The 14,582-nt window shown below is 38.6% G+C and overlaps 1 protein-coding gene across 1 annotated transcript in view; it reads right to left on the reverse strand.

Moving 5' to 3' along the window:
• Positions 1 to 14,582, reverse strand: part of MDN1 (midasin AAA ATPase 1) — a 178,814-nt gene that overhangs the window by 78,046 nt on the left and 86,186 nt on the right. Inside the window, exons 36-43 of the mRNA XM_072642816.1 lie at positions 12,081 to 12,289; positions 10,126 to 10,248; positions 8,532 to 8,729; positions 7,346 to 7,453; positions 6,683 to 6,871; positions 4,045 to 4,134; positions 3,685 to 3,948; positions 1,943 to 2,204 (exon numbers count right to left, since the gene is read on the reverse strand). Coding sequence (XP_072498917.1) covers positions 1,943 to 2,204; positions 3,685 to 3,948; positions 4,045 to 4,134; positions 6,683 to 6,871; positions 7,346 to 7,453; positions 8,532 to 8,729; positions 10,126 to 10,248; positions 12,081 to 12,289 — 1,443 coding nt within the window. The remainder of the gene's footprint in view (positions 1 to 1,942; positions 2,205 to 3,684; positions 3,949 to 4,044; positions 4,135 to 6,682; positions 6,872 to 7,345; positions 7,454 to 8,531; positions 8,730 to 10,125; positions 10,249 to 12,080; positions 12,290 to 14,582) is intronic.

Here is a 14,582-nt window from a genome sequence, read left to right on the forward strand (position 1 = left end):
ATTGGCAAAAGAGGTTCAAAAAGCCAATGAGGAGAAGAATGCTTTCAAAAGCAGAATTAGCCAAATGGAAAAGGAGATTCAAAAGCTCACTGAAGAAAATAGTTCTTTCAAAACTAGAATGGCACAGATGGAGGCTAATGACTTTATGAGAAACCATGATATCACAGAACAAAGAGAGAAGAATGGAAAAATGGAAGATAATGTGAAATATCTCATTGGAAAAACAACTGACCTGGAAAATAGATTCAGGAGAGACAATTTAAAAATTTTGGGACTACCTGAAAGCCATGATCAAAAGAAGAGCCTAGACATCATCTTCCATGAAATTATCAAGGAAAACTGCCCTGAGATTCTAGAACCAGAGGGCAAAATAAATACTCAAGGAATCCACAGAACACCACCTGAAAGAGATCCAAAAAGAGAAACTCCTAGGAACATTGTGGCCAAATTCCAGAGTTCCCAGGTCAAGGAGAAAATATTGCAAGCAGCTAGAAAGAAACAATTCAAGTATTGTGGAAATACAATCAGGATAACACAAGATCTAGCAGCCTCTACATTAAGGGATCGAAGGGCATGGAATAGGATATTCCAGAAGTCAAAGGAACTAGGACTAAAACCAAGAATCACCTACCCAGCAAAACTGAGTATAATATTTCAGGGGAAAAAATGGTCTGTCAATGAAATAGAGGATTTTCAAATTTTCTTGATGAAAAGACCAGAGCTGAAAAGAAAATCTGACTTTCAAACACAAGAATGAAGAGAACCATGAAAAGGTGAACAGCAAAGAGAAGTCATAAGGGACTTACTAAAGTTGAACTGTTTACATTCCTACATGGAAAGACAATATTTGTAACTCTTGAAACATTTCAGTATCTGGGCACTGGGTAGGAGTACACACACACACACACACACACATACATAGAGACAGTGCACAGAGTGAATTGAAGAGGATGGGGTCATATCTTAAAAAAAAAAAATGAAATCAAGCAGTGAGAGAGAAATATATGGGGAGGAGAAAGGGAGAAATTGAATGGGGCAAATTATCTCTCATAAAAGAGGCAAGCAAAAGACTCATTAGTGGAGGGATAAAGAGGGGAGGTGAGAGAAAAACATGAAGTCTACTCTCATCACATTCCACTAAAGGAAAGAATAAAATGCACACTCATTTTGATAGGAAAACCTATCTCACAATACAGGAAAGTGGGGGACAAGGGGACAAGCAGGGTGGGGGGGAGGATAGAGGGGAGGGCATGGGGAGGAGAATGCAATTCAAGGTTGACACTCATGGGGAGGGATAGGATCAAAAGAGAATAGAAGTAATGGGGGACAGGATAGGATGGAGGGAAATATAGTTAGTCCTATACAACACAACTATTATGGAAGTCATTTGCAAAACTACACAGATTTGGCCTATATTGAATTGCTTGCCTTCCAAAGGGAAGGGGTGGAGAGGGAGGGAGGTAAAGAAGTTGGAACTCAAAGTGTTAGGATCAACTGTAATGTTCTTACCACTAGGAAATAAGAAATACAGGTAAAGGGGTAAAGAAAGCTATCTGGCCCTACAGGACAAAAGAGAAGACGGAGACAAGGGCAGAGAGGGATGATAGAAGAGAGAGCAGACTGGTCACAGGGGCAATTAGAAAGCTTGGGTTTTGGGGGGGGGGGGGGGATAAAAGGGGAGAAAATTTGTAACCCAAAATTTTGTGAAAATGAATGTTAAAAGTTAAATAAAAAAAAAAAATCAAAATTGCTAATTCATTGCCTCAACCATTTTTGACTATATTTTCAAACTAAACATTAACTCTTGGATTTTAATGACGACAACAATTAATGCATGAATAATGGCTTTGGAGAAAAGCCCCCAAGGGTGCAGGCACCAAGGACAGAGACAGCCTCTAGCAGCTTCCTTCAGAAGCTTGTTATCTACACAGCATGCACCTACCTGGCTTGGAGAAGGAATTGATTTTATTATTCAGGCGTTGGACAAGCAGCAATACTGCTTCTAGCTTGTTCACAATCTCGACAGTGATAATCTTCCCAACTTCTCCAAGAGACCTGGGCTTATAGGTGAGGAAGAAATTGCTCCAGGCACGAAGTACTACCTCTGCATCCTCAGGATTGAGAAGAAGGCTATCTCTGAGAAGAACACTCACAGTAGACTCCACCTTTTTAAGCAGCTGTCGCCATGGCCGTATGATGTCAACCTGTAACAGGTGGTTAAAATAGTACAGGCAATTCTCACAATCACTAGCACCCCAGTAGGACAGCAACAAGCACCATTTTAAAGAATATATTAGAGGAGACAAATATTCAGGAGTAGAGAAAGCCTTTTAAATATAAAATCTCCATCATATGGAGGTAGTGGCTGAAGGGCTGAGTTGAAATCTGGCTTCAAACACTCTAGCTATATGACCTTTGCTTGTCTCAGTTTCTTCGACTTTAAAATGGGTGCTCCTCACAGGGATATTTTGAAGATCAAATGAAACATCTGTAAAGCACTTAAGCATAGCACCTAGCATATAGTAAGTGTTTAGTAAATATTTTAAAAAAACATATGAACTGATACAAAATGAAGTAAGCAGAACCAGGAAAACAATATACACAACGAATACAACAATGTAACTGAAAGGGGGAGAAGGGGACCTGAATACTGAATACAACAACCATGCTAATCCCCAGAAAAAAGGAAACCCTCTTTCTTCATTGGAGAGATAGAGAAATGGATATGAAAATGTCACATATACTGTCAAAAGTGCTTGTCAGTTTTGCTTTGTTTTTTTTTTTTCCTTTTTTTTCAACTTTCCTTCATCAGCCAATTCTGCTGTTTATGAAGTAAATGCATGTAAGGTGAATTTTAGTATAAGGTGGATTTTAGTGTGTTTTTGTAAAGTGAATTTTTGTTGTTACTTCTTAGAGTTCAGTTTCCCAGGATCTATAGTCGTAACAATCTCCTGTTCCCAGCTATTAGATATCAGTTCCCCCAATTATAGTTCAAAATATCTTCACCACGCTTCTACAGCATTATATAATGATAAATAACATAACCATCCATTGCGGCTGCACAGTGAGATACAGGAATGAGGTGATGTAAACCTGTAAGGCTACTAGTGCTGGCAATGTCTTCTTTGTCTGCTGGTCTATAAAGCAGGTGGTCACTGGACAGTGAATGGGGAACCTTAGAGTTGAATGCACAAGTAGGGAATGCTGTGTGCCTTGATCGGCCTCCATCAAGGTTTGGGGGGAATCTGTGTTTGCCTCAATTGGCCCCCACTGAGGCTTGAGGGGACTTAGAGGAAGCACAAGTTGTGCCTGTCTCAATTGACTCCACTGAGATACAGGAGTAGTTGCCCCCCTCTTCTCCCCAGCCCCTGTGAGAACAGTGATTAGGGTATGGTATAGAGTTTGTGCTCTCATTATCAGCAACTTATTTTGAGAAAACTAGACTAGAATAAAGTAAGATTATGAACCCCTTCTTAGCATCTTTCCTGTCTGATCAAATCAAGAGTGAACCTGCGCTAGCAGCTCTCCTGTATGCTGTGTTTTATCTGTTTTACAGTAAGGTTCTGTGATAATAAGAGGGGGCAGGTTAATGCTTGGAAATGAATGCAATGTAAAAAATAAAAAGGCTTCAATAAATAAGATGAAAGAGTTCTTTAAATACTTAAATAAGAAGACAGTAGTTACCTGCTCAAATCCACCCAACAGTTCAGTGGTATCCATAGCACTATTCATGGCCATGATCTTTAATGTATGTCCTGTCAGGTGGGCCAAGAGCTGGACCAAACTGGTCTTCCCAACAGCGGTGGGACCCACAAGGATGACCATCCAGTTCATTTGTACACACTTCATGACAGGCTCAAGGAATTTCAAGGACTGGTGTAGGAGAGACAAAGGTCTCTGGGATTGTTGAGGAACGTAGTTGCCACGGGAAAGAACTGAATAGCCAACCTTAAAAAAAAAAGGAAATCAAAGGTGAACATGTAAAAAGAGAGAAGAAAATCAGATTAACAAAGGGCTGTTGAATAAACATTATGCTTCCCTCACCTGAACTTCATAAGGAGTGATGTGGAACTGTCTTGTACCCATGTATGGGGCAGTATTAGGACCAAAAACTTCCTTGAATACAGAAATGACCTAAAGATGAGTAGAAAAGGAACAAAACAGAAATTTCTCAGTAGGTTTCTAATTTACATGCTTTATTCTAAGCATTTCTGCTCTACATGAACAACTATCAAGTCTTTCTATTTGTGATTTGAGAATACAGGTATCAAGCTCATCATTTTTCCAAAACTATGTCTACAATGTGAAATGAAAGTTGGGCTTAAGAACACAGCAGTTATGACCAAATCACCTCAGAGCTTTGGTGAAAACACATAAGAAATAAATTCTGAAAACAAAATCACATTCCTTCTCTATGACAGAAGGAATTCGAGTTGCTGGTATAATTTCAGATGGTCCACAAGAAGTAATGGAAGGGAATAGAAATTGTTATGATCGAAACGTACATGCATCCCAAATGTATTTCTGAGGCAGCTAAGTGTCATCATGGATAGATCACCAGAGTGGGAGTGAAAAAGAGCTGAGTTCAGATAATGTTTCTGAAATTAAGTAACTAGCTATGTGATCCTTAGCAAATCACTGAACTCCTGTCATCTTCTGTTTCCTCATTTGTAGTTGAAAGGAACACACACACACACACACACACACACACACACGCACACACACATGCACGCACATGCGCAAGGAATATATTGGGAGGAGAAAGGGAGAAATGGAATTGGGCAAATTATCTCTCATAGAAGAGGCAAGAAAAAGCTTTTCCAATGGAGGGGAAAAGGGGGGAGGTGAGAGGGAAAAAGTGACGCTTACTCTCGGATCACATTTGGCTCAAGAAAGGAATAACATGCACACTCAATTTGGTATGAAAATCTATCTTACACTATAGAAAAGTAGGGGAGAAGGGGATAAGCAGAGTGGGGGGAATGTTGGAAGGGAGGGCAAATGGGAGGAGGGAGCTATTAGAAGTAAACACTCTTGGGGAGGACAAGGTCAAAAGAGAGAACAGAAGAAATGGGGGCAGTATAGGATGGAGGGAAATACAGTTAGTCCCATACAACATGACTATTATGGAAGTCATTTGCAAAACAACACATATATAACCTATATTGAATTGCTTACCTTCTCAGTGGCGATGGATAGGGAGGGAGGAAGAGAAGTTGGAATTCAAAGTTTTAGGAACAAATGCTGAGAATTGCTTTTGTGTACAACTAGGAAATAGGAAAATACAGGTAATGGGGTATAGAAATTTATCTTGCCCTACAGGACAAGAGAGAAGATGGGGATAAGGGAAGGGAGGGATGTTAGAAGGGATGGCACATTGGTGGAAGGGGCAATCTGAGTGCAAGGCTTTTTGAGAGGGGGAGGGGAGAGATGAGGAGAAAATGTGGAACTCAAAATGTCATGGAAATGAATGTTGAAATCAATCAATTAATTAAAGGGGGAGGAGCGAGTTAACAATAGCACCTACCTCAAAAGACTGTTGTATGAAGCCCAAATAAAGCAACATATGCAGAAATACTTTACAAATGTTAAAGTTCTACATAACTGTTATCTGCTATTGTTATTATTATCAATTCCTGGAAAATGAATCTCATTGGAAATTAATGTCATTATCCAGCATTCAAAAGAAAAGATGCAATTCAGTAAAATTTGCTCCAAGATTAATTCTGTTGAATAAATACGATTTTCTTTTTTAAAAGACCACAAGAAATATCTTCCACTGGAATAAACTACAAAATCTAAATGCAATAAAATCACATCTAAAACTTACAAACTACTTTAAAGGACATATTTTACTGATAAAACAGGGACAATCAAAAATATAAATATTTTATACTAATCCCAAAATAGTAGTAGTAAAGTAGGTATAGTAGACTGTATTGGAGTAAGGACATCTAGATTCTAGGAATGTCTCAACAACAAACTAGTGCAGGGATGGGAAACCTGTGGCTTCAAAGCCACAAGCAGCCCTTTAGGATGGTCTTCAAGTGAGGCCCTTTGACTGAATCCAGGGCCATGTTTGAGGACTGACCTATAGGGCCACATGTGGCCTCAAGGCCACAGGTTACCCACCCCTAAACTAGTGTTAACATTAGGTAAATCACTTGACCTTTGGATTACATGGGGTCTTTCAGCTCAGAGATTCTTAACAAATTTCCACTGTAAAGGAAGAAATCCCTAAATACCAATGAGGATAATTCACCAGTTACAAGGTGTCTCATACCACTTCTAATTTTATATTCAAAAATTTTTTTAAACCTATTTTAGCTCCTTTCCCCCTTCATTTGAACTTATTTCATATCGCTTTATTTAAGAACATTTGTCTCCCATCACCAATCCATTCTCCTAATGCTATGAAACAGATACTCCTCAAGCACTGCTCTGAGCATGTTATTCTTCTACTCATTATGGAGTGGTTTGTCACTTCCTTCTGCAACTCATTTTAAAAATGAGAAAAGTGAGGCGAACACAATTAAGTGATTTGCCCAGGATCACACAGCTTGTAAATGTCTGAGGCTAGATTTTAACTCCGGGAAGACAAGTCTTCCTAACTACAGGCCTAACACTCTATCCAGCTCAACTTGCTCTTAAATGCCTCTATGATAAGAAATGTAACACTCACCTTCTCTTTGTCTTCTCTGGATCTCATTCTTTCCCCATAAACCAAATACACATGCTGTCCAGGATTGTAACATCCTGGAGACTGGTCAACAAGGATCAGCTGACACCAGCGGAAGAGGTCCCGAAGATTAAATTCCCAGGGTCCTCCTTTTTGACCCCAATTCTTCTCAAAAGTCACTTCTTGATCAACCTAAGAAAAGAAAAACCTTTCTTGGAGACTTTGTCTCACTACCAGGCATTACATGCATACTCTTAAAAGAATTCAAGAGAAGAGGAAACTAAAGATCCTGGTGAAGTATAAAACTAAAAATCAAAATATAAGTTTTTTATTCATTTTCCTCCTTTCCTGATTTGTTTTTCAAGTGCCAAGAAAAAAAATAAAAAGTGTTCAGTAGCACAACTAAGCATATACACAATGTAATAATTATTTTAATACTCCACCTTTGCCTTAAGTGAAAAAAGCAGGGAAGGTGTAAATAGCTCAAACTGATTTTACCATCTTCACATAAAGCACTTCACATAAAGTGCTAACCCTAGACAATCAGCAATAAACTCAACACACACTGAATGTGTGAACAGCTACCATAATGCTTGAGGTGAAGTTCACCTCAAGCCTAAGTCATGCTAGAAAAACTGAAAACAAAATACTTAAATGTGGTCTTACTTTGTTGTTAAAAGCAACCATTTTTGCAACAATGTTTTTTCCAATGGCAGGAAATAAGGAATTTGCAATGAACTCCATGTCAGAAGCTGAAAGCGGATCCACATAGACCTGAAAGGGGAAAAAAAAAGCTTATGAACAATTTAAGTAAACATCATAATTCCACTAGATCAAACTGCAAAAAGCACTATGGAACATAATTACAATTTCTTCCTCTGTAAAACAACTTTTTTTAATAACCTGGGATTCATAACAGAAAAAAGACAACTTTCCTGTTATAGAAATTTCCTTTCTTCTACTACGCCCTAGAATAATAAACCTCTTGAAATTCTCCATTGTGAAAGGAGTCTTCCTTTTATTACCCTCCATTGTTTTGAGGAAAAATCCAGACTTAGAAGGAAGATATAGCTTAATCATTTTCTTCACAATGTTCTTTAAAAAGATAGCTGCCTAATCAGCTTTGGCTGATTCAGTATAATCAGATGTAGTATGGGTAATTAAAATCTACAGTTACTATAGAGAAAACATATTAGCCAAATCCTACAACATTGGGATAGATAACAGGTGGCAAATTAGACTGTTAGTGATAGATCTCACTAACTCACTCACTTGCTCCACTGCCTCCTCTCCCCACCATTCTCATCCCTCTAAAAAACCTCTGATTTCATTATTGTAGGGAACTCCATTATGAGGCAACTTCCTCTGCCAATGCAGATGGTTCATTCTTCTATAATGTTAAGAGCTTCCTGGGATGCCAAAAGGTAAAGAGACTTTTCTAAGGCTGCACAGTCAATATGATTCACAAGAAAGACTTGAACCCAGCCCTCTCTATTCACTACAACAGGCTGTCTTTGTGATAATTCATAAACTGGATGAATCTGGCCTGGTAATTATCATGAGTTCATTATATATTCTGAGGAAAAATCAAGAAAATTGGCATTAACTTCATCACTTAAATCCCTCTGAGATGTAAAATGGCAAATAGTAATCTGGGTTTACAAACCACACTATGGCCTTCTCAGTGCCCCAAGTCAGAAGACAGGCCCCCTTCGCATGCTGTCCAGGTAAAGACATATAACCATTCAGCTGGGTCACAAAATCAGTTCTCTCCTCATGATTCCAGGTGACCCTTTTAACAGCTAGATTACAGATAGGCCCAAACCCCATCTATGAGTTTTGTAACACTTGCCTGAGTGAATCTATTAAGGAAGGACCGAGGCAAACCCTTCCTTCCTCCTCCTTGTCGATAGGGATTCTGACAGCCAAAGATTTTCGTCTTCTTGTGCTGAACTTTAAAGCTCATGCCTATTTCAGGAACGTAGACTTCTGCTCGATGATCAAAACAGGCATTCAGGCCTTCCAATACTGACTGAGAAGCCAGGTTCAACTATTGTGGTCAGGGGTGAAGAAAAGGGAGAAGAGAACACAGATCTCTTAGCAAGTTAGGTGAGTTCTACATTTTGCAAGGTTTAGAATGAATGAAAACTTTCTACTGCTCTTACACTATTATCATATACCACATTCTGGGAGAAATCTTCCACCAGATTAGGGGCATGGTAAGATGGCCTGAATTCTCCAACCCCTACAACTACAAAACATTCTGTTCATTGATGATGTGAAAAACACACACGCACACACACAATATGCCTTCTTGAAAATCATGACAAAGCAAAATAATGAAAAACAAATCAGTAAACTCTTTAGGTAGGTCTCAGTTTTCACATCTTAAAATAAAGGGGTGAGGTAAGAATCAATTTATTCACCAAGAATTTATTGAATACTTACAATTTCTAAGTCACTGTACTAGGTGATAGGACTGCAAAGACAAAACGGAAGAAAATCTCTGCCCTTGAGGCATATTTATCTAAGCAAAGTTCAAGTTATTTGATTTTCCCATGGAACAGAGATTGTGTGGAAAGCTTGCAGTGGTCCATTTTGGCCACAGGGTGGCAACCACACATCAGGGAAGCAAAATACAGGTAGGTAGTGCTGATCTACTATGGGACAGAGACCAGTGGATACTGCCATAAAGTGAGTTAAGGACAGGGGGATGAGATTCAGCCAAGTCAAATGGAGTAGTGGGAACTGTTAAATTTTCAACGTGAGTATTTATACTTTGGAAGTTGACAAAACACTACAAATAAGCACTTGGTTTATTGTTTTGTTGACTGTCACACTAGACCTAAGAAAGTGACAGAGAAAATGTTAATAATGCAGATTAAACTTAAGAGTCACATACATATGTATATATACATTATGTATGTCTATATGTATATGGATGGATATTTTCTGGAGTCAGTTGGTAAACATACCAAGACAGAACTGGCTGTGGCAGAGAAAACTGAATTAGACTGTTTTAAGTGTCATCAACTGAAGTAACTGGAGAAATGCTGTATTGGCTACTCTAAAAAAGAAATCATTTAAGAATGTCATCTATCATGTTTCTAGTAAGCACTATACCAAATACTTTCCTCATTTAGCTTTTTAGTTTTGAAACTATAAATGCTGATATATTTATTCTGGCACATTCTTTCTATCTGATACAACTAAGTAAAGATTTTTCCTATACAAAGAGGTCTAACTTAAAAGTATCTCCAAAATATTTGTAAAGTACTTAGTTGAGAGCAGAATGGCCAGCACATAGTAGGTGCTGAAGAAATGCTTGCCTCCTTAACAGTCTTCCCTGTAAAGCATAAGAAGACTGCTTGGATGATGCAAATTCTCCCAAGAAATATAAAAAAAACATGCACGCATGTACGCACGCGCGCACACGAACAACTCACCTCATCCAACACAATCCAATGACCTGCCTTCAGTGCTGCCAGTAAGGGGCCATCACGCCATGCAAATTCTCCTCCTTTTCCCCCTTCAACCGGTAAATTAGACCCAAACAGGTCTGTGATATCCTTCAGAAAAAATGGGAAAAATAAATTATATGGCAAGAGCAATGCAATTAATTTGCTCTTAATTGAGGGCACAATGGCTAAAACAGATATTTTACGACCAAATTTGTCCATGGTAATCCAGGCCTTTTTCCTTTTCACTAACTCCAAGTCCAATACCAATTACTTAATCCTAAGCTTTAATTCATAAAGATGACTAATGATGACAAATGGTAGTATTTTTGCCTTTTCCTATATTACAAGTGATAGAATTCAGGATATGCAAGGCATTATAATAAGAATATACCTTATAGAAAGATGGCTCCTCATTATTCTAGTTGGTAACAGATAGTTCTCTACACTCAATAATGCTGGACTGACATGTTAATTTTACCCAGCAGCATATTGTTTCTCACCTTTACCCGCTATGAGCCACGGCAGTAGAAATCAAGGCAAAATCAACATTTATAAAATCAGAAGCCAGCAGGACTGACAAGTATGGCATCTTGCCACCAAAGGTGATGAAAAGACAACTAGGTACACTGATATGCCAGCATTCAACAACGGACACCCAGATCCAGTTCTCCTTATACTAAACTTGTCAGTATCATAAGCATTAAAAAAAAAAAATCAAGACAATCAACAATGGAAAACAAACTGCTGTCACAGAGGGTTACAGGTAAGTACATTAAAGGAGGAAAAAATAGAGGAAGTATGTAACTGAGACACAGCATGGGTAGACAAGCCATGGAAATATCCCCATCCAAACATTTAAATTTCATTTGTAGTAATAAAGCAGCATCGCCACTACACCCATCCCCTTCCTCCACTACTAATATAGACCCACTGCTGTAGAACGTAGAGCCCTTAACAGGCAGTGACTACTTTGCTTCCATCTGTGAGTATCCCAGGTACCTTTCACTTATATGCTGAACTGTTAAGTACAGAGCAACTAAACGTTGATCTACTTTTGTTTCACTACTGTAGAAGTCAATACTTAAAAAGGATTGTCTGTGCCTTTCAGAACAACCACCAATACACCATTTCAAAGTTTTCAAAGATTTCGTTTGAGCTTTGAAATACTACAATCATTATTATCCCCATTTGCAGATAAGGAAAACGAAATTCAAAGAGGACTTGCCCAGTCACACAGCTAGTGTCATAGGAGGAACATGAACCCAGGTTTCAATGGCTCCAAATCCAACACTATATCCACTTTGCCACATCTGCAAACATCATAATGAAAATCTTTTCAGGCAGCAATGTGGAATACAATTTGGAGGAGAGAGACCCAGAGTCCCTCCCCAAAAGACTCTCCTACACAGTGTAATTAGGAATTATCACTACTTCTAAGACAGAAAAATGAGGCATATGTAGAAGAGCAGTTTTGAACAATGAATGTAAGATAGACATCTAACATCCGCCACACAACCACTGGTGATTCATGGCAAGTTCTAGCATAAGGAACTTTTGCTACCTAGGCCCCATTCTCTCCATTTGGAGGTAGAGATAATTCTAAATTAGATTTAATACTATGTAAGAAAGTACTCCAAGTCATTTACTCTAAAACCACACCTTTATAACTACACATCATCATACACATATCTGCCAGTAGTCACAAAGCCCACAAAGCTTTCCCACTTTTAAAGAAGAGATTTAGAATAAATTCTTAAGCAACAGTATCAGTCAGAAGGCAAAGTCATCATCCACATTTTATATAAATAGTTACAGAAGGGAATGGATATCCATTTTCAACCATATTTATGTCTGAAGAAGGAAGTGGTTTTACCTTCTCTGTTTATGAAGAGATATTATCATAGCAACATCTGCCCAGCCCAAGAAAAACTGGTGCTTACCGTTTGTTCAGACAGGTTGATTCTCACAAGGTTGTTCCCCGAAGCTTTTGCTAAAGCTGACACCAAACTGGTCTTGCCCACCCCTGGAGAGCCCTCCAAGAGAATGGGTTTATTCAGTTTTGTGGCCCTTAAGATTCTTTGGGCATTCATAGCTGTAGTGCCTGCATTGAGTGCATAGTCTGAAACATCCTGCCTTTGCAAAATAGGTCCTAAGAACAAAGAAAAAACATGTACAAATTAGAGGACTTTGAAATAAATGTGGTGATCCTGATAATATCCATGCAGTTTAACATTTATAAACTTCAGTATTAATAACTATTTAACTAGTTTATGATTAGTAACCTATTATTAGTTATTTATCGACTAATTATTTATGTAATATATATTTATAGTAATTTATAATGACATTATAAGGACAATAATAGTATTTATTCTCTAAGCTGATGTTTTCTGAATTCTTTTAAGTCTATGAAATGCCTGTCAACTTTTAGAGACCACTTCCACCTGCGCATATGGATACATACATGTGCATGCACACATAAAATCCAGTTATGAAATCTATAGCCAGATACACACACACACACACACACACACACACACAAATACTTGTTCAGAACTATTATCTCACTGGGGTAAGGAGCTCCCCAGTAAGGAATCTCTTCCTACCAATGCGGATTTGGCAACTGCTCCACAATTTATAATCTTACAGCACTGTCTGGAAAAACTGACAGGTTAAGTGACTTGTCTAAGAGTTAATATAATCCACCCCTGACAAGGGACACGACTTGAATCCAAGTCACTTTAGGCTAGTATGTTATTTACTAAAGCACACTGCCTTTCAAATGTAGATTTAAAAAAAATGCCTCGACTGCCTGGACTATTACAAATGGCCCTTCTGGATAATCTCCCAAGTCCACATCTCTCCTTACTCCAGTCTATCCTCTGCTAAGCTGCCAAACTCCACCCCACCCCCATCTAGATGCCAGGGACTCCCTAACTCCAATAATCAACATAAAATCCTCTGGAATTTACAGCCCTTTACAACCTGGCCCCTTCCCACTTTTCCAGGGGGTCCTCCATATTGTTTCTTTCCACATACTCTAAAACTCAACAACAAGGGTCTTCCTGCTGTTCCTCCAACAAGAGATTCTGCCTTTTCACAGGCTACCCTCCATGTCTGGAATGTCTTCCTTCAAGTTCAAGACTCAGCTTTTCAAGAGGGCTGTGTTCCACGTGAGACTACTTCCCATTTACACTCTATGTATGCTATACGTGCATAGTTGTTTACACGTCCTCTCTCCCCTCAGAATGTGAACTCCTTAAGGGAAGGGACTATGATTTTTGCCTTTCTCTTTACTCTCAAAGGTAAGCCAGTGCCTGGTATGAATTAAGGGCTTAATGAGTCCTCAACTGTCAGAACTTTCCAATTTACAATGCACATTCCTCACAATAACCCTATAAAGAAGGCAATACAAATATTACTATCTCCATCTTATAGATTACGAAACTGAAACTCAAAAAGGTTAAATGACTTGTCAGCAGTTACACGGCTAATAAGTAGAACTGTGAATCAAAGCCGAGCCCAGTACTTTTTCAGTGCCATACTAATTCTGGGTAAAGAGGCTCATTTATTCATAGAGAAGCTGGATGGCATTACTAACACTGTAACAGAACAGAGTCTCTGTTCATATGAGAAAATGTATCTAAGGTTGTCTCTATACATATCAGGAATGATCCTCCCGTGCTCACTGCAGCCTCGGGCAGTAAAAACAAAGTCCTCTTGCTCAAAGCCCCTAAAGCTAACTGGATGGGAGAAGGCAGGTTTTGGTGGCAACTTTCAGCATTTGGAAAGAATCCATAAACAAGCATTTATTAAGGGTCTACAATGTGCTAGGACTGTCCAAAGTGCTAAGGATACAAAGAATGAAAACCTTTTCTTCAGCAACAAGACCTTAAAGGCCAAGAGAATTATTTCCAGGAAACATGGGATGAGGAAAAGGAGAAGGGAATGAGGTATATTCAACAATCAGGTGAGAAAGGTAATGTCCCTTACAAATTCTTTACATTTTGAGCAGAAGACAGTTTTCCCTAATCAAACCATACATAACAGAGACTCAAAGAATGTTACGAGCTAGAAGGGAACTAAAGAACATCCCAGTTCAATCTACTCATTTGATAACTGAGGAAATTTAAGATTCAGAGAGTCTCAATTATGGAAGACAGTAGAGAAATGAGAGAATGAGGACAAGAATTCTTGTATCTTGATGTGCATGTCTGTATTTTTTTTTAATCAAATAGGAAGACAAAGTTCTAATGCTATATTTAATTACATATTGTAATGATTATCATAATGGTGCAGCATTATACTTCCGCCCTTAAATAGTCTCTCCTACTTTCACAGTCAAGCCATGTATTTCTGGGGATGTGTCCAACCAGCTTCTACCACAATACTCTTATCACTAAGACCTGAAGTATCAGTTCAATCCAAGAAGCTTCAATAAC

This window comes from Notamacropus eugenii, chromosome 2 (genome assembly GCF_028372415.1).
Source record: "Notamacropus eugenii isolate mMacEug1 chromosome 2, mMacEug1.pri_v2, whole genome shotgun sequence".
In the NCBI taxonomy this organism is placed as follows: Eukaryota; Metazoa; Chordata; class Mammalia; order Diprotodontia; family Macropodidae; genus Notamacropus; species Notamacropus eugenii.